This window comes from Coenobita brevimanus, chromosome 108 (genome assembly GCF_032717465.1).
Source record: "Coenobita brevimanus isolate Jiangsu-jjx chromosome 108, ASM3271746v2, whole genome shotgun sequence".
In the NCBI taxonomy this organism is placed as follows: domain Eukaryota; kingdom Metazoa; phylum Arthropoda; class Malacostraca; order Decapoda; family Coenobitidae; genus Coenobita; species Coenobita brevimanus.
In genome coordinates, this window is record NC_137061.1 from 10,322,454 (window position 1) to 10,347,058 (window position 24,605).

The 24,605-nt window shown below is 41.6% G+C and overlaps 1 protein-coding gene and 1 pseudogene across 2 annotated transcripts in view; both read left to right on the plus strand.

Moving 5' to 3' along the window:
- The first annotated feature begins 4,482 nt into the window (after nt 1-4,482).
- CSN4 (COP9 signalosome subunit 4) overlaps nt 4,483-24,605 on the plus strand; it is a 137,708-nt gene continuing 117,585 nt past the window's right edge. The window contains exon 1 of one of the 2 annotated variants that reach the window (XM_080285750.1): nt 4,483-4,573. In XM_080285750.1, the coding sequence (XP_080141876.1) occupies nt 4,567-4,573 (7 nt within the window). In that variant the 5' untranslated portion in view covers nt 4,483-4,566. The remainder of the gene's footprint in view (nt 4,574-24,605) is intronic. The other variant, XM_080285749.1, reaches the window with a different exon arrangement.
- On the plus strand, nt 18,777-18,893 carry LOC145417069 (5S ribosomal RNA; annotated as a pseudogene).

Sequence of the window (24,605 nt, forward strand, 5' to 3'; positions counted from 1 at the left end):
GTCTCGTGCAGCTGCTACACTCAAGCCTCTGTTTCTTATCAAGGCCTTCATTGCACCAGTTACTCCCCTTCCTTGTGTCTCTCTACTTTCCACTTCTTTTGCACATTTTCCTCTCTTTTCTATCACTGTACCCAGGTATTTGAACTCTCTCACCAATTCCAGTCTTACTCCATTCACTGTAACATCGCACTGGGAGTCACCTTCTCTCTCAACAACCATCACTTTACTCTTTTCTACATTTACTCTCAAGGCACGATGCTCACAGACATCAGCAAAACTCTGCACTAGTCTACGAAGTTCTTGTCCAGTATTTGCAAGGAGTAGCTACTCCATCATCAGCATACAACAAATTTGAGATATTCCATCCATCACCATTCATTACCAACGCCATCCCCCTCTCCATTACTCGTGTCTTAACTTCTCTCATCACCCCATCCATATATATATTGAACAACCATGGGGACACCATACAACCTTGTCGCACGCCCACACCTATCGCGAACCATTCACTTAGACGCCCATTTACCCTTACACATGCGTCACTACCATCATAAAAACTCTTGACGGCACCTAGCAGCTTAACCATCTACACCGTACATGCGTAAAATCGTCCACAATCCCTCTCTGTCTACTTTGTCATATGCTTTTTCCAGATCCATGAATGCCATAAACACCTTATAGTCCATCTCACAAGCCTTCATCACTAACTGTCTTACTGTAAATATTTGATCCACACATCCTCTGTCACTCCTAAAGCCACCCTGTTCATCACTCACCAGGACTTCTTAGATTTCTCTTACTTTCTTTATAATAATTCTTCCATATACCTTCCCTACAACATTCAGAAAACTTATGCCACGATAATTCTTGCACTCACTTCGCTCACCGTTATTTTTGTACAGGGGGTACAATCACAGCCTTTTTCCACTCTATTGGCACAGTTTCACTCATCCATGCCTTCTTACATATCTCCAACAAGCACGTCATTCCTCTCTCTCCACTACACTTAATCATCTATGCATACACCTCATGAACACCAGCTATTTTCCCATTTTTCAGCCGTTTCACAGCGCTCTTCACCTGTGCAAGTGTCACGTTTCCTATCACTGCATTCCTTCTCAGCACACCCTCAATATCAATCATGTTTACAGCGGCTCTGCTGTCTTTATTCCTGTTCATCAGGCATTCAGATATTCTTTCCATCTGGTCCTTACTTCATACCCGTGGGTTAATAATCTGCCACTTACATTCCTACACTTTCACATTTCTTTCCGCTGTCACTTCTACATTTCCGCACCACTTTCCAGAATAACTTCCTATTTTCAGAGTAGTTTGCATTAATTTTTCTTCCTAGATCATCATTTACCTCATTCTTTTTCATCATCACTAGTCTCTTTACGTACTTCTTGCTCTCAGTATATTCAGTTCTTATTTCAATTGAACCCCTGTCATGTAACCACTTTAGCCACTTCTTCCTCCTTTCCTCCAGTGCTCTCTTAACCTCTTCAACCCACCATATTGTACCTTTCTTCTTTGTTGATACTCTTGCCACACCACACACCGCTTTAGCATTCCTAACTAAGCAATCCCTATATGCATTCCACAGGCTGTTCGGATCCATTTCATTCCAATTCACTGATTCTAACTCCTTCTCTACTTTGGTCCTGTATTCATCTGCCTTTGATCCTCAGCTTCTCAACTTTCAGTCTTTTTCCCTGACTGCTCCTCTTTCTCCTGATCCACCTCACTCCTCATAGCTTGATCCTGCATGCAACAGTCATATGATCTGACAGACCTCCACATTGTCCTCTCACGGCCCTCGTATCAGCAACCATTCCCATCATCGACCTCTCTACGAGCACGTAATCAATCAAGCTCCTTTCAACACGATCCCCGTTCTCTCTATACCATGTATATTTGTGTACGTCTTTGTGTTTTGGGAAAAAAAAAATATATATATATATATATATATATATCTATACTGTGTATATATATATATATATATATATATATATATACTGTGCATATATATATATATATATATATATATATATATATATATATATATATATACTGTGAATATATATATATATATATATATATATATATATATACTGTGTATATATATATATATATATATATATATATATATATATATATATATATATATATATATACTGTGTATATATATATATATATATATATATATATATATATATATATACACATATATATACACATATATATACATATATATATATATATATATATATATATATATATATATATATATATATATATATATATATATATATATATATATATATATATATACTGTATATATTAGCCACGTTATTTGTTTGTATGTCCTTAATTCAATCACGCCCAAACCAAGGGCCAGAGACCCCCAGACCCATATATAATTCTGAATCATGGTGACCCAAGGATAGTATTAGGTGGGTCAAAATTCAGATCTGGGTCATTTGAGGTCACTGGTAGAGTGTTCGCCTTTTTGGCCCGGGCAACGTTGGGCACCCCTGGAGCCCAATTTTTGTCCTGGAGACTCACATGACCCCCATTTCGGACAGCCTATGTGAAGTTGACCTCCGAGGTCATTTGAGGTCAGTGATTGGAGGTCATTTGAGGTCACCTGTAGTACATGCTCAAACGACTGTACCCAGCAGCCCAATTTTGGGCATAGAGATTCACATGACCTTCAGTTCGGACATAGGCTATGTGAGGTTGATCGCTGAGGTCATTTGAGGTGACCAGCAATACACGCTCGAAACGACTGGACCCAGCAGCCCAATTTTTGGCATGGAGACTCACTTGACCTCCAGTTCAGACATAGGCTATGTGAGGTTGACCTCCGAGGTCATTTGAGGTCACCGGTCGGAGGTCATTTGAGACCACAGGTAATAGTAAAGAAGTGCGCACAAATACTGTGCGTTAGTCTGCTAAAGCTGAAATAGAAAGTTCCTGGACCTCTTATAATCCCTCTTCAGAAGCGTAAGAGGTACATGGTCTTTCTGGGGAGTAGAAAGGCTGAACTGGAACAAATAGGATTAGAGTGTTCGCCTTTTTGGCCCGGGAACGCCGGGTACCCCTGCTAGTCTCTCTCTCTCTCTCTCTCATATATATATATATATATATATATATATACGCTATATCTGTCAGTCTATCTTATCTATCCATCTATATCTATCTATCTATCTATCTATATGTACTGTATATATCTTTGTGAGTGGATATACATGGAATGTGGAAAATATCAAGAGTCACCTCAGCTTTTATCCACCCCCTCCCTTTAGTCAGAGAAACTAGACGTTATCCAAAAAACGGCCTTCCACATTGCCCTTGTGGCCTTAAATCTTACCTGGTTTAACTGTCTATACTGAGTCAGAGGTGTTGTCCCTCCGGCTGTCGTTGTATTGCAGTGACCAGGACTGTGGGTTCTTGCATCTCCTTCTCTAATGCCCAGTGGGCATCCCTTTCTGTCCTTTACTCCCACATTCAGCCTGACTGAAGCGTTCCGAGTTGATCTCTGATTTAGAAGCCTTTTCTCGTCCAAGGCCTGTAAGCTTCCAACAAGCTCTCAGTCATGCCTCTCTGTACCTTTGGATATTCCTGTTTCTGTAATCCCCCGTGATTTATGCTGCATCCTCCTTAGTCTGCCTTGATCCTCCTCTCCTTTTTCGGAAGGCTTCTGATGCGGCCTGGGCCTGCTAGCTATTCCTTGACGTTGATGTCACTTTTTGCATTGGGGTCAGGGCGGCCCAGTGGTAGAGCGCCTGACTCGAGATCAAAAGGGTCGAGAGTTCACTCCCCGCCCGGGTAGCTGCCTTGCTGGGAGGGTACACTCTCCAAGGCCCATGCTCTCCCGTCACCTAGCGGGGCGATATGACTTATTGAGCTCTATCTCAGGGAATTCATTTCCCCATATAACATATTCAAAAAAGTTCTTTCTGCATTTTTCTAAAATCGCAGATGAGTTCCGTTCCCTGCCTGATTATTTTGCATCAGTGGCTCCTTTGGAGGACCTCTCCTTTGCTAGACCTGTCCATTTACTTCTCAGCATCAAGTTTTTTGTCACTGGTGTCGGTCTTGAAATAAAATTACTCCCAGCTAATGGTCTTGTATAGACGTACTGATCCCCTGTACTCCTTACGCTTCTACTGCATGGACGGCTGTGTCCTGATAAGGTGAAATTCGGAAAAATGTTAGAACTATGGAAGTTGACACGGGCTAACAGAGTGGAAGAAGATGGAAGAAGCTTTTGTCCTGCAGTGCCCTTCTCAGGCTGGTGCTGGTGATTAAAGAATAAAATAATTTAATGTACTAATTTGCGAGACCGTATCATGCAATGGTGTAGAGGGTTCCTGTATACCTTTACAACATAAATATTTAAATCAATCAATCGTTATCTCTGAACCTCACAGGTACAAGAGGCGCCGGCCGCTGGGCGGTGTTTAGTAGGACGGACTCCACTCACAAGGATGGCGTTTGAGGTGCGGATCCGTCAGCAGCTGCAGGCACTGGTGTCGTCAGGAGGCTCCCATAAAGACCATGACAAGTATGTTTTGCGACGGAGAGTTTTTGGATAGTATGAAGTACAGAAAATACTTCTCTTTATAGTAATAACTTACCAGTGCTGTCTGCTTTTTGAGGCTGCCGTGTCATACCGTATTCAATAAAAAATTCAGTTTTAACCCATGATTCCTCTTGATTGTCTCGATATATTTACCCTTATGGCGCATCAGCTCAAGCTGCTTTTCGTTATAGCATTTTTTGCAATTTACTGTTCAAAATGGAAGCTGAAATTTTACCACATTTCAGGTATTTTAGTTTCGAAGCATAATCCCCCTCCGCAATTTTAGGTAATTCTTTACCAAGCGGGCACGGGGATTCCACCCATATTGTAAACTCCTGATCTCAAGGTAAGTAATTTTGGTACATAAGCAGCACAGATAATGGTATAACTTTAGAAGTAACCAATGTTACCGATTTTCATTATATTACGTCCCTGAACTATTCTAACTAAGACTTACCTTTTAAGCCCAGTTTGAGTTGGGGGAGCTAATTTTTTAGGGGTCGTCATGTAGTGGCTTAGTTTAGGTTATCTCTCAGTAGCGGATGAATGTCGCGCCATATTGGCTGGTGCAGGCATTTGGACTCGGTCTATGTCAGGCCCTAGGTTAGGTTAGGTTAGGTTAGGTTAGTCTGGGTTAGTTTAATGCAGATTAGTGTGTTTTCAATTAATTTTGATCTTGATTTGGGGGGATAAACCCACTTTTGGAAATCTTACTCAAAATTACAAAAGGGGGATTTTCCCCCCAAAATGAAGGTCAAAACTAATTAAAACACGGTATTTTGCATTGGAAACCATAAAAATAATAATAAACGAAAACGTTGGTTACTTCTAAAAATTTACCCAGATAATTAACAGTTCCATTGTGACTGCAAGACAAGAATTGATTGGAGAAACATGAAATAAATCTATTTGGGGGAATTTAAGGAAGTGGCAGGTCGCCCACGGCAATGTTTACAGATGACGTCTCTGCCTGGCGGCAATGTTTACCAACCATTGCTCCAACTGGCCGTGTCAGTGTATCCCACGTCAAGGCAATGGAAAACTTCTCGATTTAACCAAGCCTTACCTAACCAAACCAAACCTATTGCAACATACCCTTATTTGCACCCAACGGCCAGCTTTCAAATGTAAAAATGCATGTTAGGAACGTTAAATATGGCCAGCTACTGGCTGAATACAGGTCGTCCCCACTATAATGATGGGATATGTTTGGGAAAACCCATTGTTGAGCTGGGGGATTGTTAAACAGGGATGTGATAGAAAGTATAGCTATGCATTTGGAATCCTTGTCATTTCCCTCCCAACTAAATCCAAAACCCACCCAAGTGAGTCCAAAAACTAGTTTCGAGCCCACCTAAACCTGCAAATAGCTCTAAAACAAGCTAAACTTAGCCTAAAAGCAGTTTATAACTCACCTAAACCCAAAAATAATATCTGAAAATTACTAAAAATAAGTCTGGAATAAATCAAACTTCGTAAACTGTACCCCCAAATGCTAGTGTTCATCCCACCTATGGCAAAAACACATTAGTGTGAGTCTAAAAACAGTTCATAAATGAACCTAAACACAAAATTTAAGTCTAAAATATCATCAGAATTGGTTCCAAAAAAACGAAACTCATTAGATGTCTGGGGATGGCCATTGCTAGGCGGGAAAGGGTGTTAATTTTTTCACATCGCTAAGGCGGGGTATCGTAGAGCAATGGATCGTATAGCGGGGAATAACTGTTTATGCTTACCCATGAACAGACAGTGGGTAAATAAGAAGATGACTTTCTATGTTGATCCCCACCTCTTAAGACTTGTCAGCCTGTACTACATCCCTAACTATTAACATGTTTATCATAACGACTTTTGATTGAGGCTATTGTAGGTGCGCTTACCACACTCTCTGGGAGTGCATACCAATTGTCTATAACCCGGATGGCGAACGAGTTTCCTTTCAGGGACATCTGCCAATGGTCTGGTTTTGCTAGTTTCATGTAGTGTCCTCGCAGATTGTTGGTGTTCTTCATAAAGAAATCTGGAATAGGGGACATCCTCGAAGCCTTGCAGCAGCTTATACATCTCTATCGTGTCCCCTCTGACTCTTCTTTCTTGGAGTGTCTGGAGACCTAGTTCCTTGCATCTATTTTTGTAGGACAGGTGTTTTATATTTGGCACTAGTCTTGTCGCCCTTCATTGGATCTTCGCGAGAGTCTGGATGTCCCTTGTCAGGTATGGAGACCAACACTGAGCCCCATAATCCAGGATTGGATGCATAAGCGAGAGGTAGAGTGGTACCAGCACTTCCTTGCTTAACCCTTTAACCGCGGGTATTGTTTTGGTCTGACTGTCCTCTCCCGCGGGGGTTTCAGCCAAATGTAAACAAACCTTTAAACCTTAATAACTCTGCACAGAATAAAGCTAGAGAAAAAAATAAGGTACCATTAGAAAGTACTAACCTTCAGCTTTCCATTGATGTAGGTTTCATGACTTTGTTAACTTTCACAGGACGGGCAGTGCCGTTAGAAGTGAGGGGTGTAAAATCACTATTTTTCGCTCACACACCATTACCTTCGCTCATACATCATTACCAAATGCCAACCTCATTCTGATAATAATACTATAAACATATATGAACACTGCACATACGATAAACACCCACTCTGTGTTCACTGAGGCAGGTAAAAGGCACTGTAATTACCCGCACTTCACTGCCACATCAGCGGTGTTGTAATCACTATTTTTCGCTCACACACCATTACCAAATGCCAACCTCATTCTGATAATAATACTATAAACATATATGAACACTGCACATACGATAAACGCCCACTCTGTGTTCACTGAGGCAGGTAAAAGGCACTGTAATTGCCAGCACTTCACTGCCATATCAGCGGTGTTGTAATCACTATTTTTCGCTCACACACAATTACCAAATGCCAACCTCATTCTGATAATAATACTATAAACATATATGAACACTGCACATACGATAAACACCCACTCTGTGTTCACTAAGGCAGGTAAAAGACACTGTAATTGCCTGCACTTCACTATCACATCAGCAGTGTTGTCACTCACACAGCTGGACAGATACTGATGCGTGTTTGGTCCGGGGTGGGGTGGGGGGCCCAGGGGGTGGGAGGTGGGGCCCCAGGGGGGGGAAGAGGGAGGTGGGGGTCAGCTGGAGTGAAAGAACTTAATAGCTACTCTCCCTTGAAACAATTGGCGCACGGAGAAAATGCGGGGTATTCAAAATATTCACAAACATTCGAGAATGACACCCGCGGTTTGGTCCAGTTTTTGCAACGTCATTCTGGAATGACACCTGCGGTTAAAGGGTTAATACGGTGAAATTGCTCTTGATAATTCCTAGGCAGCTGTTGCCTTGGCTGCAACTTGGGCCACATGGGCTTATGGCTTCAAGCTGTTTGACACTAAGATACCCAGGTCCTTTTCGTGTGCTGATTTCCTTAATGTCCCGCTCAGCTGGTAGTCCTCTTGGGGCTTGTTATTACCAGTGCGCATTGATGCACATTTGTCAACATTAAACTTTAGAAGCCATTTGTCGCTTCACTCGTTTAGTCGCTCCATATCTCTCTGAAGGGCTTGAACTTCCTGATGGTGGCATAAATCTTGGCATCATCGGCAAACAAGCTCATTGTCGACTCGAGGTTGATCACTAGGTCATTAATATACACAAGGAATAATACTGGCCCCAACACCAACCCCTGAGGAACCCCACTCAGCACAGGTAACCAGTCCGACATAGAACTACGAATGTTCACTCGATGGTACCTCTCCGACAGAAAGCTTCTGATCCAATCCAGCACGGTCCCTCCTATACCTAGTGCTTCAAGCTTGGCCAGCAATCTCTCATGGGGAATGCAGTTAAAGGCCTTCTCACAGTTCAAATAGTTGACATCAACACAATCCCCATTGTCCACCGCATTGATCAGATCATCAAGGTAACATAGCATATTGGTGATGCAGCTCCTGTTGTTTTTGAAACCGTGTTGTGCGTCTGTTAAAAGGTGATTTTCGTGGAGGTGCTCTATAATTCCCTTTTTTATGACAGTTTCTAACAGTTTTGATACTAAGCTGGTTAGCGACACCAGTTGGTAATTAAGGGGATCCATCCTACTGCCCTTCTTGTAAATAGGTGAGAAGTTAGCCATTTTCCAGTCATTTGGAACATCTCCATTCTCCAAGGAGGCTTTAAAGATATCTAATAGTGGGTCACATAAACATTCTGCGCATTGTTTTAGAATCAGAGGTGACACGCCATAAGGCCCTAGTGCTTTATATGGGTTCAGTTCCTGTACTTGTTTCTTAACTTTCTCTCTTGTCAGTTCGATTTCTTCTATCTTGGGTCCATGATAAGTACTGTCTGGAGCAGGAGTTGGTTGGGTGGTGTCTTCCTTTACAAATACTCTGTTAAAGGCCTGATTCATTATCTGTGCTGTTTCCATATCATTTTCAGCAAGTCTTCCGCTGGGGGTTGGTAGTCTTGTAATAATTTCCTTAGCAGATGTTTTTGGATCGCACAGAGGCCCAGAAGTGTTTGGTATTCATTACAGAGTCTGTTGCTACTCTTTTCTCATAATTTTATTTAGCTGCTCTCACTTCCCTTGTTGCTATAATCCTGGCTGTGTTGAACTGTTCACAACTTGCTGCACATCTTGTCCTATATCTCTTCCACGCATCTAGTTTCTTCTTGCGCAGCATCTGTATATGTCTCTTCATCCACTTTGGTTTTGATGAGGTACCGGTGCACCTGTTCTTATACATAGGTACACAAGCTTTCACAATTCTGTTGTAGTTCTGCAAGAATATGTCCCACTTTTCTTGATTTATACCTTTCAGAGATGAGTTTATAAAAATCCCCAGTAGCTATGGTATATAATCCAGGAATAATAAGTAACCTGTGAAAGACTCATTTCAGTAGAAAATATGGAAAGGCCGCACCCGTTTGGTAAAGAATTAAGTTTTTAATTATATATTTTGTGACTGCATATTCAGACAACTTTCTTTTTTATTATTAATTCTTGACTAAATGGGCATGGCCTTTCTTTCACAGAGTACTTGTTATTACCGGTAGCTGCTTCTGGATTACCACAGCTATTGGGGACTTTTATAAACTTACCTCTGAAAGCTGTAAATGAAGATTTAGAATGCGTAAATATTCTGCCGATGTCTGCGAGTTGCTGGCCATATTTAACATTCCTAACGCACATTTTAAAATTTGAAAGCTGGCTGTAATACGCAAGTGAGGTTAGGTTGGATTAGGTTTGGTTAAATCATTAAGTTTTCCATTGCAAAGACACAGGATACACTGACACATCCAGTCAGAGTGAATGTTGGTAAACAACGCGGCCGATTGGAGAGATCATCGGTGAACATTGCCACAGGCGACCCTGACTGTTTCCTTAAATACCCCAAATATTATATACAGTAAGACCTCATTATAATGGCCTAATTGGGGCCTAAACTGTTCCGAAAAATGCGAAATTCTGATAAAAACAACATCAGGACTTCCCCCTGCTAACCCGGACTTTATCCGATGTATCAGACATTAGTCCGGATCACATGAACGGTTTCTACTGTAAACTGTTTTGACTTCCATTGCGGTAATGTACTGTGTTGTAACTTCACTACATTAATCAAATGGTATAATCTACCTATCTATCTATTGCCAGATGCCTCAATCCCGTTCGGGGTGGCCACAAACAAATCGCCTCCACGTCGCCCTGTCCCTCGCCATTTCACTACCCTGCTCCCAACTCACACCCCTCTCTCTCATATACCTCTCCACCCCATCCCTCCATCTCATCCTCGGCCTCCCCCTTCCTCTCCCCCCCTCCACCTCACTCACATACACTCTCTTCGTCAGTCTTTCACCCTCTATCCTCTACTCATGGCCAAACCACCTCAGTGTATTCCTCTTAATGCTTCCTATCACATCCACATCCACACCACAACGCTCCTTTATATCCTCATTTGTCAGCCTGTCTCTTCATATGACTCCACACGCTCCTCTTAAATAACTCATTTCCACTGCTCTCACTTTTGACTTGTGTCCTTCCAACAACGTCCAAGCTTCACTACCATATGTTAGAGTTGGTATGACAATACTGTCATGTAGTAACTTTTTCACTTCCATGCTCACTTCCCTGTTTCTTATCACTGCTTTCAAGGAACCAGCAACCTTTCTTCTATGCTGTACCCTTTCAAGCACTTCACCCTCCAAACCTCCATCCTTACTCATCACACTATCCAAGCACTTAAACGTACTCACATTTTCCAATTCCTCACCATCCAACCTCGCTGTCCATTCGCTGACTTCACATCTCTCAAAGACCATCACTTTACTCTTCCCTACATTCACCTTTAGATTCCGTTTCTTACACACTCTTCCAAACTCATCCACCAAGCCCTGCAACTCCCCTTCGTCTTCACTCAACAACACAGTATCATCTGCAAACAACAGTACAGGGAGTTTCCAAACACTACCATCTCTCACCAGGGTCACTCCAATGTCCACTACCCTACCTTGTACCTTTTTTATTACCCCATCCATGAACAGATTGAACAACCATGGAGACATGACACATCTGTGTTTCAACCCAACCTTCAACGAGAAAAATTCACTCAGTTCACCATCCACATGCACTGCAGCCTTAACACCATCATACATACTCTTCACAGCATTCAACAACTTCCATCTACTCCATATATTCGTAATACTTTCCACAGTCCTTGTCTATCCACCCTGTCATATGCTTTCTCCAAATCCATGAAAGCCGCATACAACTTCTTTCCCTTTTCTAGAAACTTTTTCACTGAAGATCTAAGAATGAATATCTGATCTACACAACCTCTTCCCTTCCTAAAGCCTCCTTGTTCTCCAACTAATTCCACTGTTATTTCCCTAACTCTGTCATTAAGTATCCTACCATACACTTTCCTATTATACTAAGAAGACAAATGCCCCTATGATTACCACACACTTCTTTTTCCCCTTTTCCTTTGTACAAGGGAATAATTATACCTGACTTCCAATCCTCCAGGATTCTACCTTCCTCCCAGGCCAGTCTGCACTTCTTACACATCCATTCTACTACTGTCTCTCCCCCATGCTTCAGCATTTCACCACACACTCCATCAATTCCTGGGGCTTTCCCCAATTTAACTTTCTTCATTGCTCTGCAACTTCTATCCTACTGATTTCTTCCTGTCTTCTGGTATGATATATATAATAATACTGTACTGTACACTGATAAATACAGTATGTCTTTTATTTACCTTATTATGGTGAACATTGCTGAAATGGTCAGGCAGTCCGGACTGCTTCTGGCTTTATCGGACTTTTACCAATACAGTATAGGAATTTAGTCCGGTAGCTCCTCGAGTCCAACAAAAGTGAATTCCGGTCTATTGAAGTCCGTTATATTGAGGTTTTACTGTATACTGTTTTATATCCTTTTCCAATCGCTTCTTGCAGACACAATGGAACAATTGACTGTCTGTGCTGCTTATGTACCAAAATTACATACGGTACCTTGAGGTCGCGAGTTTGCTATCATGTAGGTGGAATTGCCATGCCCATTTGGTAAAGAAATACCATTTTATTCATTCTTTACCACAGCTGCAGGTCTTTCAAATTTGCTGTTCAAATGGGTCAGGACACGTTTGCTTTACCTTAAGCAGCTGGAGCATCTTACCAAATCAGTTCCTGATAGTCTGTATATTTTTCTAGTTATTTTTGAGGTGTTAAGTGAATGTTTCACATTAAATTTCTATCCCAATTGTTTTCAGCCGTGTTCCTTCCGCAGTGTCAGTTATTCTCGAGTACAGTATAATGGTGGGCACTTCCAACATACATCCCAGTCGCCTTATAGTACCTCTCCCTAACCTTACAGTTTAACCTAACATAAGATTCGATTAGTTTTAGTAAGTCCACCATTACGAATGTTGGTGAGGCATGAGAAATGTGATAACAAGGGGAAAAAAATGTCAACAGAAAACAATTGTTTATCACCATGAGAACAGAAAAGTACAGAAAACAAACTGGAGTAATTGTAGTTGCATTGGTATGGTTCTTTTGCTCCTTAAGGTAAAATGTGCATTTACCCAATGGGTCTTTCACAGGTTGATTAGGTTAGAGGTTTTGGTCTGATAGGAATTGGGGACTTCCAGCATTAGGATTAGTGGCAATCCTAGGTAGTTAAAATCATAGGGAGTTCGGGGCATGAAGCCCTCCACTTCGGTTAGGTTGAAGAGATTCTTAGTAAACAAGCTTCTGCAGACATCCAGGCCTTGTCTTTAAATGCCCGGAAATAGGTAAAGTTGCATGTTCTCTTTACCTTTTTGAGACTAAAATCAACAAGCAGTTAGCTGTGTTGCATAATGTACCAAAAATTACTTTAATAATGTTAGAAGACAGGTGGAATTGCTGCACTCATTTTTTTTTATTTTTTATATCCATCATAGACCAGTTATTACTGAGATATAGATTGTTTTCCAAATCACATGTTGGCAGAAACTAAAATACAGCTGGTAGTTCTCACGTTACGTGAGGGATACGTTCCTGAAGGGATCGTGTAAAGTAAATTTTGCGTAAAGGAAACATTTTCCCCATGAGAATACGTACAAGTGAAGTCGGGGGATGTGTTCCTTTGACTTAAGAAGTTAAGGGTGATGGGTGTCTGGGACATGAAACAAACTTTTCCTATCACAGAAAATATCTTTATTTTACACAACACATATTACTTACAGTACTGTACTTGTACTCCGCCTCTCAACTTTTCTCTGGATCCGTCTCCAGTTTCACATCTGACTCTGCATCTTGCTCTGAGTGTTGTCCCGCGTCTGGCTTCTCTCGCTCCGATCCTGGTCCCGCGTCTGTTTCCACATCTGCATCTCGTTCCGAGTCTGGTCCCGCAACCATTTCTATATCCACATCTCGCTCCGAGTCTGGTTCCGCATCATTTTCAGTACTTTTCCTTTGAAAGAATGATGTTATTGTCTGTTGTTTCTCTTTTCATTGTTTTTCATTCAACATAACCTCATAACAAGGGATGAGGCTATGGCACACCTAGTGTCTGACTTGGCTCGTACCTCTGACTGGGATAAAAATTATCTTGTAGTTTTTAGTGCATCAAAGACTCAGTTTTTACACCTATCAACCCGTCAAAATCTTCCACAGGAGTACCCACTAATGTTTAATAATATTCTGCTCAATCCTGCATTGAACATGCTTGGGGTTTCATTCACTCGGGACTTATCTTGGAAAGCTCATATTGCATCTCATGAAAAATCTGCTTCCAAGAGATTAGGTGTTCTAAGCCGACTCCATGCCTTCTTTACCCCTGCACAGTTGTTGACTTTATACACTGGTTTTATTCGCCCCTGTTTAGAGTACAACTCTCATGTGTGGGGAGGCTCCCCACATACAGCTCTTCTCAATAGGGTGGAATCAAAGGCTTTTCATCTCATCAACTCTCCTCTTCTTACTGGCTTCCTTCAACCTCTGTGTCTTTGCTGCACTGTTGCCTCTTTATCTCTTTTCTATTGCTACTTCAATGGTCACTGCTCCTCTGAACTGTCTGCTTGCATCCCTCCACCTCCACGACAGGTGCGTAGCACCCGTCTGGCAACAAACTTTCATCCCTTTTCTGTCCAGCTCTCTAATGCTAGAGTTAAGCGTTACTTCCAGTCCTTCATTTATGCAACAAGTCAACTCTGGAACTGTCTCCCTCTATATGTATTTCCTACTTCCTATGATCTCCAGTCTTTCAAATGCAATGTGACCAGGCATCTCGAAGTGCATGGATCTTGAATTTAGCTCTCTTTTGTATTGTTTTTGTTTTTTTTCTGAGAAGGAACTGTTTTGCGAGCTCAGCCTTTGGTTCCTTCTTCCACCCCCCCCCCAAAAAAAAAAAAAAAAAAAAAAAAAAGAAAAAAAAAGCCATGGTGACTTCTTAGATGCACAGCCACTAGCAGCAGAAGCTGAAGGGCACTTGGAAACCGTGGTAAAATACTCATGTAGTGTGAGGTACTGTTGCGTGAGTGAGCGGGAGTGGTAAGTCAGTGTGGCGGAAGAGAACGGGAAAGATATGTTGCCTCAACCAAGATGTTGGCAAAAATGGATGAAAATTAGGACTCACTCATTTAACCAGCCGCATGCACGATTTGAATCGTCACACATTATGTTATTTTAAATAAGCCATGTAAAGTAAAACAATGACTGTATTTTTGCCCTCACGGTAATCCAAATTCGTTTAATTTAAACACGCGTATTTTGAGAACTACCTGTAATAGGTACCTGGTACCAATGTCTCATCCTCAGTCCTCTTCTCTTTCTTTTAGTATATACAGTAATCCCTCATTTATCTGGACATATAGAGCCTAAGGCATGTGTGGGTAGTGGCAGCATCCGGATAATGAATACCTGGTACTCTTCCCCTACCATATCCACACCCTACCTATACCCACCTCCAACCTATACCTAACCTATTTGTGCAGTACCTGTGCTTAATTTAACAGTGTTTACTGATCATTCAGGCATATTTAGACATCAAAACACACAAAGGAATATTCAGAGAAATGCTAAGCACCAAGAAACCATGCAGAAAAACCACTGAAAACCAAAAAGCACCGTACCTGAATACTACTGTGTGTACAGTACCCCTCCTTATTTTGGCTGTGTTTTCTGGTCATTCTGTCATATTTTGACATCAAAACACACATAGGAATGTAGGAAAAAATTGTAACACCAAGAAAACCATGAAAAAAGAAAAATGAAAACCAAAAAACACCCTACCTATACACTACTGTACATATACACTCAATCCTTGTAAACCGCGTGTTTATAAACCACGGATTCGTAAACCGCGGCAAAGTGGCTGTCAGACTGCCGGCTTCCTTAAATCACTGTTAAGTCATGAAAATCGTGGACCAAGGCACCGAAGTGGGCCTTTTCCGAGGAGAATTGTAAACCTCAGCATTCAATTTGATAACCACGACCCAACAACCAATCACCACCTGTCCCTGGTGGCAAGTGTGCATACTAATGCCGCCATGTTGTTGTTGTTCTGCCCGCCAACCTGCACAGTACAGAGCATCGCCGTGCGGTACGAGAGCTACCTGCCTTTTTTTGTGCACTTTCCCCCCACCTCCTACCTTCCATGGACCCTCCCGAACCCCCGAAGAAGCGCTCTAAACACTATGGCATCAAGAAGCAGCCGCCGTTGTCGTACAGTCAACGTTTGGAGCTCATTTGTCGCGTTGAGAAGGGAGAGAAGTTTGCAAGCCTGGCGAAAGAATTTGGTAGGACTGAGTCGACCATAAGGACGATCTACAAAACCAGGGAGAAACTGAGGAAGTGCGTCAAAGCATCTGTCATCTCTGAGGCAGACTTTGAGGACTTCCTGAGGGAGACTGTGGAGCTGGAGAAGGGAGAACAGCATGAGGGAGCACCCCCACCTCATGCTGAGAGGTTCTAAGTTCTTCCCAACACCACCCCACTTCATTAACTTAAGCAATATCGTCATAGGATAAAGGTGAGATCCCTTAACATTGCTTATTTCTATTAAATACATGCACTGAATATTCCTAAATTTGTATGTTTGTGTTTGATGGTGCCTAGATAGGTGTAGGTAGGGTGCTTTGGGGGGTGGTTGGCCAAAGTCCAGACCCTAATAAATTTTTCACACGAGAGTTATTATTTATAAACCGCAGATTTTGTAAACCGCGGCAGTGGTTCAGACCCAAATTGCCACGGTTTACTAGGATTGAGTGTACCGTATATACAGTACCCCTCCTTATTTTGGCTTTTCTGGTCATTCTGCCTTATTTTGATATCAAAACATACCAGTACATAGGATTATCCAATATAATTTTCAACACCAAGATAACTATGCAAAAAAAACACAGAAAACCTGAAAACACCCTACCTATACACCACTGTATGTACAGTACCCCTCCTAATTTTGGCATTGTTTTCAGGCCAGTCTGCCATATTTAGACATCAAAACACATATAGGAATATCCAAAGTAATGCTAAACACTAAGAAAACCATGAAAAAAAAAACACTGAAAACCAAAAAACAACCTATACACGACTGTATGTACTATACAGTACCCCTCCTAATTCTGGCACAGTTTTAAGGTCAGTCTGCCAAATTAGATATCAAAACACACATAGGAATATCGAGAGTAATGATAAACACCAAGAAAAACATGAAAACAATCCATTGAAGACCAAAAAACACTCGACCTACTGTATACACTGATGTAATTACAGTACCCCTCCTAATTTTGGCACTGTTTTCTGGTCATTCTGCCATATCGAGGCATTGAAACACACATAGGATTATCTATATTAATACTAAACATCAAGAAAACAATGCATAAAGAAAAATCAGCAAAAAACCTAAGACTGCTCAAAAGTCAGTTATCTGTGACAAGTGAATGCTCCTGGGGCTCAAAAAAAATTCTCCTGCCGAATATGCCACCATAAATTAGTTATATTGGTATAAATGGCATACCATCATCTTTGTCGGTGTTTATACTATAAGAGAAGGTAATAAAAACGCATAAAACTGATAATTAACAGCACAGAAATGCAGCAATAATAGTGTTCTAGAGCAAAACTTACTTTCATATAACTTCCCACCATCCTAGTGCAAAATTTTGCCAGCACCTTCCAAGAGTTAAGCATATGTCTAGTTGCAGAATTTCCTGAGCTTTCTCATGGTTACTTCAGAATATTGATGTGATGGATAGTAGTCAAATAAATTGGAAAAAAACTTTGAAAACTCACAAGTCAGTGTTATCACCATGGAGGAGGGTAGGAACTGAGGGAGTGAGGAGGGAGCCAGAGAGTATGGAGGAAGGATGGGAGGGGGGGAAGATGCGAGGCTATGGGCAGTATTCTCCCCTTTCTGTTAACAAACAGACAGGAGCTTTTACCATAGCTACATTTACTTATGGCTTGCGGTTAGTTAGACACTGAGCAACCTTGTGGAAACACAACTCACCGTGACGGGGGGACTCCCGACGTTTGGTAGAGAGGCGGACAGCTGCTGTCGCCAAACATGTTCTCATGGCTTGTGGCCTGTGTTCGATGGTGGTGGCAATTGGGAAAGACTTAGCCCAGTGGCCGCGCGACATTGAACATACGGTGGGGATGTGTATGGGCGTTTTGACACCGCTTGTGGATTACAGTCGTATTACTCGGGTGCCGGAGGTTCATTGGGAGTTGACTTTGACCATACAGTACAGGGGCGGATGGACATTTAGCTCTGGTTGTGGGTTACGGACTACTTCCCACTCAAGGCTCAAGCCCAGCCGCCAAGATACCGATTGTTTGAACACGTCGGCTGGACAGCTGAAGTTCTCGGGGAATTTTATGTCCGGATAATAGCAAGTAAATTCGGATAATGGTTTAACCCTTTAACCGCGGGCTTGATTTGCTTTTTCTTGCGGCACCCGCGGGCATATTCGTGCTCCGACAGACTCTCTAAAAATATTTGCCAAAAATCAGTTATTAGTCCTAGAATATTAAAATCACATATGCTTATGGCACATACCTTCAGCTTTCTCCTGAGGTGTTTGTTGAGCCTTCGTCGAGTACCGTAGGACTTGTGGAGACCTCTGCAGTTGGGTAACGAAGTCTCCACTTTACACTTCCCGAGAACCCGTAATATGATTCCCACAGCCTGATATTATCGCTAGAAACACTATTCTATGATTCTCAAATAGTTTGGAATCCATATTCCAAAAAAAAAAAAATCACTGTGAAAGCAATGAAAATTACGAGGGCGTATGACCTTCCCACTTGTGCTAGTTTGCCGCTGGTGTTATTTATTATTCATAAAAACACACAATTTATATTTCTATTACTATATAACACTTATATATATCTACAGTCTTTATCCATAAGTTTCCTTCAGTAGTATTAGTTTATTGTCACTGTAGGGATTCAATTTCTTTCAGTAAAATACGTAGCATTCACTTTCTCGTCCTGTATACCTGTACTGGCATTGAGAGTGAATGTCACTTTCACCTTCACTCTCATAACTCATAGTATTCATACATGCTAGAGTGAAACTTTCACTTTCATTACTCCTAGTATATATACTCGTATTCTTATAATACTACTCATTTACATTTCTATTTACGTTCTCTATTTTATTTAGATGTTTACCACGTTGAGTACACCGCTTCCCGTCCGATCAGCGAAGTTAAGCAACGTTGGGTCTGGTTAGTACTTGGATGGGTGACCGCCTGGGAACACCAGATGCTGTTGGCATCCCTACATCAAGTGGGGTTGGTGGAGGATTAGTGCCCCTCCCTGTAAAAACAATTAACTCTAAGCCCTTGGCCACCCTATCTGGGATACATGGCGTCTTGCGATGAATGAATGAATTTACATTTCTATTTTATTTAAACTGTGTTATGCACTGTCACTTGAAGTAACTTGTAAAACTATTTTCCACTGTTCACTTATATTTACTTTCATTGCTTTACTTGCTGTTTACACATTATTTACAATTCCACTTGCACTGTTTTACTCAACAGAAAGATCGTAGTCGCTCTCTTTCAATTGTCAGCCCTTTATCTCTTTCCACACGAGGTTTAGTAGGGGGTAAAGGTCACAGGGCCCTTTGCATGGGGCTAAAAAGTGGCTGAAGTTAGCTGGAGCAAACAGACGTTCCTTCACCTTGGAAGATGACAGTGAACTGATAGGGGTGGGCCGGGGTGGCCTACCTAGGGAAATGCATTACTGCCAACGTCAGCTTCTTGACAGTTTCTATTATATAGCAGTGAAATGATTGGCAGGAAATCTAGACAATACATTATAAATTAGGTAGTTCCAGGTGAATGTAAATATCACTTAGGCTTCTCCCTTCCCTCTTTATATATATTTTTAGTATGAGAATAGATTATACGGCATATTTCAAGGGGAAATAAACAGCGAAAATTAGCGAACGAGTGCACGTGAGGTGTTGTCAGGTGATAATTAGCCAATTCCAGGTGTATGGCACTCTCACTTACCTTATTTCTTTTTGGTATATATTATTTGGTATAAGAATAGGGCATAGAGCTTATATCAATAGATGAAATCAGTGGAAAATTCCAGGGAAGATTTACTTGGCATAGCATGGCCGGGCAGGCAAGAGGAGAGGGTAATGGAGGGAAGGTAGAGAGGGGAGTCAAGAACGGGGAGAAATGGCTAAATTGTCAACAATGGATGGGAGTACAGATGAGATTAGGAGTGCTGACTAGTGTTGGACATTGGCAGTACTGATAGATGGTACAAGCTACCACTTGAAAGCCCGGGAGAATTCAAAATAACACAGAATCGCAAAAGTGACGCCCCGCAGTATGATCCCTTGCTCCCAAGCGTCACGAAAGTGATGCCCCGCGGTTAAGGGGTTAATAGAGCCAAGGTCCAGCATCCAGATAATGAACATGTCCGGATATTGAGCATATGGATAAATGAGGGACAACTGTATATACATGTCATCATCATCATCACCATCATCCGAACCTCCTTTCTCACCCTAGGGCAAGGTGAGGAGTAGCAACATCAAGACAGCCAAAGTTTTCCCAGTCCAGTGGGCCATGCTTCCATTTACTCACCATTGAAGCCCTCAGAATCCTGGCTCCATCAGATAGGCCAAAAAATTTCACCATGTTCTGTAGCTTCACATATACCTGTCTGCTAGAGCTGTCTGCACTAGCATGTACTGTACAGTGAAAGTCCTCTCATTCGGCATCTTCAAGGCCAAGCAGGTGGCGAAAGAGTAGAAACTGTCAGCTGACCGGGAAAATCTGCCAAAAAGTTTCTAGCAACCATGGTCGGTCACTGCAATGCAGTCTGCAAGAGCTATCTGCTCTAGCATGTACAGTAAAAGTCCTCTCATTTAGGTGGTGCCGAAAGAGCAGAAACTGCCAGATGACCGGGAAAACATGCCAAAAAGTTTTTAGCAATCATGGTCGGACACCCAAATGCAATCAGTGTACATGTATCTAGCAAGTTTTGTTGGTGAACTCAAAGCACTAAATATTTAATAAGCAACTTTCCTTTACAGGTGGCTTTACATTGAGTGACAAGCCAAATGGTTTCCTGTAAGCCAAGAAACCATTTACTACGCTGGGTGGTAACCATATAACCAAACCATACGTGCTCCCTACGTGTCAACAAGTGGGTTGGTGGAGGATTAGTGCCCCTCCCCATAAAATAAATAACTCAAATTCAAATGGCCACCCCTTACGGGATTGTGGCGTCTGGCAATAGATAGATAGATAGATAGAACTTAAATGTATTTAATGACAAAATACACATGAACTTACCTTACCCTAGAGGCACAGTAAACCCTCTATAATTTGGATTAATTGGGGGGGAACCCTATGTCGAATTACCCAAAAATCCAGATTATTGGAGCTCATGCTTGCCCCTCTCCCCAAATCACACCCCTGCTCACTAAAACATGGCATTTTCAAAAAACACTGAACAGCACAGTATATTATTACTTTATACTCAAAGAGTGTAGAGTACAATAAATAAAATAGTGTCAAACCTTGATAATGAAGACTTGCAACACAGTAATAGAGTACAGTACACTTAACTGTACCGAAGGTACTGTACAGTTCTTAAAAATTACATTTTTTACTACACTTAACTCTACAAAGATTGTTCACATCCACTTATCACTGGAACCCTTTTCAGACTCGTCTTGTGTAATTTGAATTTCTGTCCGAATTAAAATTATTTGTCTGGTGGTCAAAAAAAATGAGTGAGGTTGGTCACTATCATCATAAATGTCAGGACCAACTGCCTAGCCCCGGGCTCCTACGTTCCTCATGGGGCAATGTAGGATTGGATGATGGATGGATGGATGGTCAAAAAAGATCCAAATTAACTGATTTCCTAATTAGTAATCCCTCTAATATCCGAACGCCCAATATCCGAACATCCCCACTAACCAGACATAATCGTCCTGGGATCCAATATTCCCAAAATGGGCCAAAAACCGCAGAAAAAAAAAAAATCTGACTTTTTTCCCTCCCGTAATTTGAAATTGCTGCTTGGCGCCGAACAGCTGTTACACCATGGTCCCTTCACCCCTTCCTTCCTCCCCCTCCCCCCTCCCCTGTCAGGGTTGCCATTGGTATTTTTCATTACCAAGTGTGGGCCAATTTGGTAATGAAAAATTCGTTTGTTAATGAATCAGAATAATGCATTACCACGTGGATTTTTCACATGTATGGGGATACACAGGATGGAGATGGTGGATTGTTTGCTCTCTCTGATTAATCTGCTACCCTACATAGCGTGAAAATAATCAGCATGGTGTTAATTATAAGGAGAGTGATTACATGTATTTCCACTTGTACATATAATTAGTGAAGAATAAATGCTAGCTTTACGAATTTGGTAATGAAAAGTTAAATTTGGTAATGAAAGTTGAGGAAATTGGTAATGTGGCCGTTGCGATCTGGCACCTCTGTTACCCCGCCATCATCAACAGTCACAGCCAAACTCCGATCGAGAGCAGATGCTCATAGCAGTGCAAGCCACAGGTGCTTGTTTTTTGTGAATAAACTGCAATACCTCGCCACTAGAACACATGGGAATTTACAGTGTTGTGCAGTGTTAAGAAATTAGAATTTAGAGTGCAGAGGATTAACTGTGGACTGCAAACTGGCAGTTCAAACCAGTCCAGGAGCCAGGGACTTGTAAGTACCCAGAATGTTTAATATTGTATAAAATCGCACCTAAAACCTCATTTTATGGTTCTTTTGCATTTATTTCAGCCTTTTATGTCCCTTATTGGTGTGGTTTGGGTTTTAAATAGGTGCAATGCATGTCCAGAGGGAGTTGTATAGGTGTTTTTCTGAGTTAGGGTCCATAAGTACAAGTCCAGGAGGCTGGGGCCCAATATCTGGACAGGATCACTATCCGGACATGCCTTTGGCTCTATTACGTCGGATATCGGAGGGATTACTGTATTTGGGTTCAAATTAGAGAGGGTTTACTGTACTTACATACGTACACCATAAAACAGCACGACAAAGTTTCCAAACTTTTGAAAGGTAATGCTCACAAAGCCAGACACTCATGAGTCATGATGTCTGACGGTGCATGCAGTGTTGGCAAGCAAAAATCTTCAAAAGCACCAAGCTCAACTTTAAAACACATTAAGCTATACCGGTAGGTGAACTGTTTAGATTTTCGTGCTAAATTGGACGTCAAAACATTCGAAATATAGAAGAAAATCTAATATTTATTGGTGCTGAATTTTTATAAAAAGCACTAAATTATTACGAAAAGTGCTAGATCTAGTGCCAAATTGGCAACTATGGGCTCACGGGTGCCAGAGGCGAGCCAGCAACCCCGTCACAAGGGCCAATCGGCTTGGCATATGTGCTGGAAGAGCAGAGAACTTTCGTAATGGGACCATATATGAAAACCGCTGAAAGGCCGGAATTACTGTAAGACCACGTGTCAAATGAGAGGACATTTACTGTACAGTGTGTATATACGCCTACATCCACCGCAAAATGACTTAGAACCTACGTACATAATTGCTATGGGAGAGGTGTATGTCTTTGCTTTGTGTTTCCACCTCTATCTGTCTATCTATCTATTGCAAGATGCCATAATCCCGTAAGCCGTGGCAGTTTGATTTTGAGTTATTTGTTTTATGGGGAGGGGCACTAACCCTTCACCAACCCTCTTGTTGACACGTAGGGAGCACATATGGTTTGGTTATATGGTTACCACCCAGCCTTGTAAATGGTTTCTTTGCTTACAGGAAACCATTTGGCTTGTCACTCAATGTAAAGCCACCTGTAAAGGAAAGAAAAGCAATAAGAAGTGACAGGAAAGATGGGAGAAATAGGAAGAGGGGATGGCAGGCACAGAAAAAGAATGATAAAGGCTAAGGAAGAAGTAGGCATCACTACAGCAAGTGAGTGGATGATGGTCGCCACCACCCTCTACCAAGTGAATTTTTTGGGCAAGAAGTAACTGGCAACTCTTCTGGTGTTGGCGGGAGGTGATGAAACACTCAACACATCAGTGCTTGCCCAGAAGCAAGAGTGGGAGTATGTGTTCTTGTCGCTCCGAGCTTGCACCTCCTTCTTTATTCATATGCATTATTGTTTGCCCACTTATTTTCCTAGAGTCGAGTTGTCATGCCTTGAAAGTACTGCTCAAGGGATGAGAGGGTTCGTATCATTGCATGGAGGCAGGATAATGTCCCCGTCAACATGATTTGTGAACGTACTGAACGCTCAAAGTTGACCGTCATGAAGATTCTTGCTGTAGCGTTCGGCCTGCCACCTGATGTCTCAAGCATGGCGGTGGAAAGAAGAGGACGACTTCCAGAGGTACAGATACGCCTCTTAAGAGGGAAGTAATCAAGAATCCTCGACTGACAGCAGCAGAATTGAAGAGAATGCATCCCCAGCTGCTACAAGATGTCTCAATTTGATCTATCCAACACTGCTTGCAGAAGGAGCTGGGTTTGCCAAACTGCACCGCAGACAAGAAGCTGCTTCTCACTGACCGCATGAAGGAGCAGCACATTCAGTAGGCCAAGAAGTGTGCACACTGGACATCAGATGAGTGGAGAAAAATTATGTTTTCCGATGAAAGCACATTTCAAGTGTTCCAGGTGCTTTCTGCCAGGGTTATATATATATATATATATATATGTATATATATATATATATATATATATATATATATATATATATCTGTATATATCTATATATCTATATATATATCTATATATCTATATACAGTATATATATATATATATATATATATATATATATATATATATATATATATACAGTACAATCCCAGCTATCCGGTATCCAGACAAACGGAATACTCAGAACAACGGGAAAATTCAAGGGCTGGTAAAAATGTCAGTAAGTTATAACTGTGCGCCAATTTGAATGGACCGGCAAACCGCCGTTTGATTGTGTCACGCGAGGCTGGGGG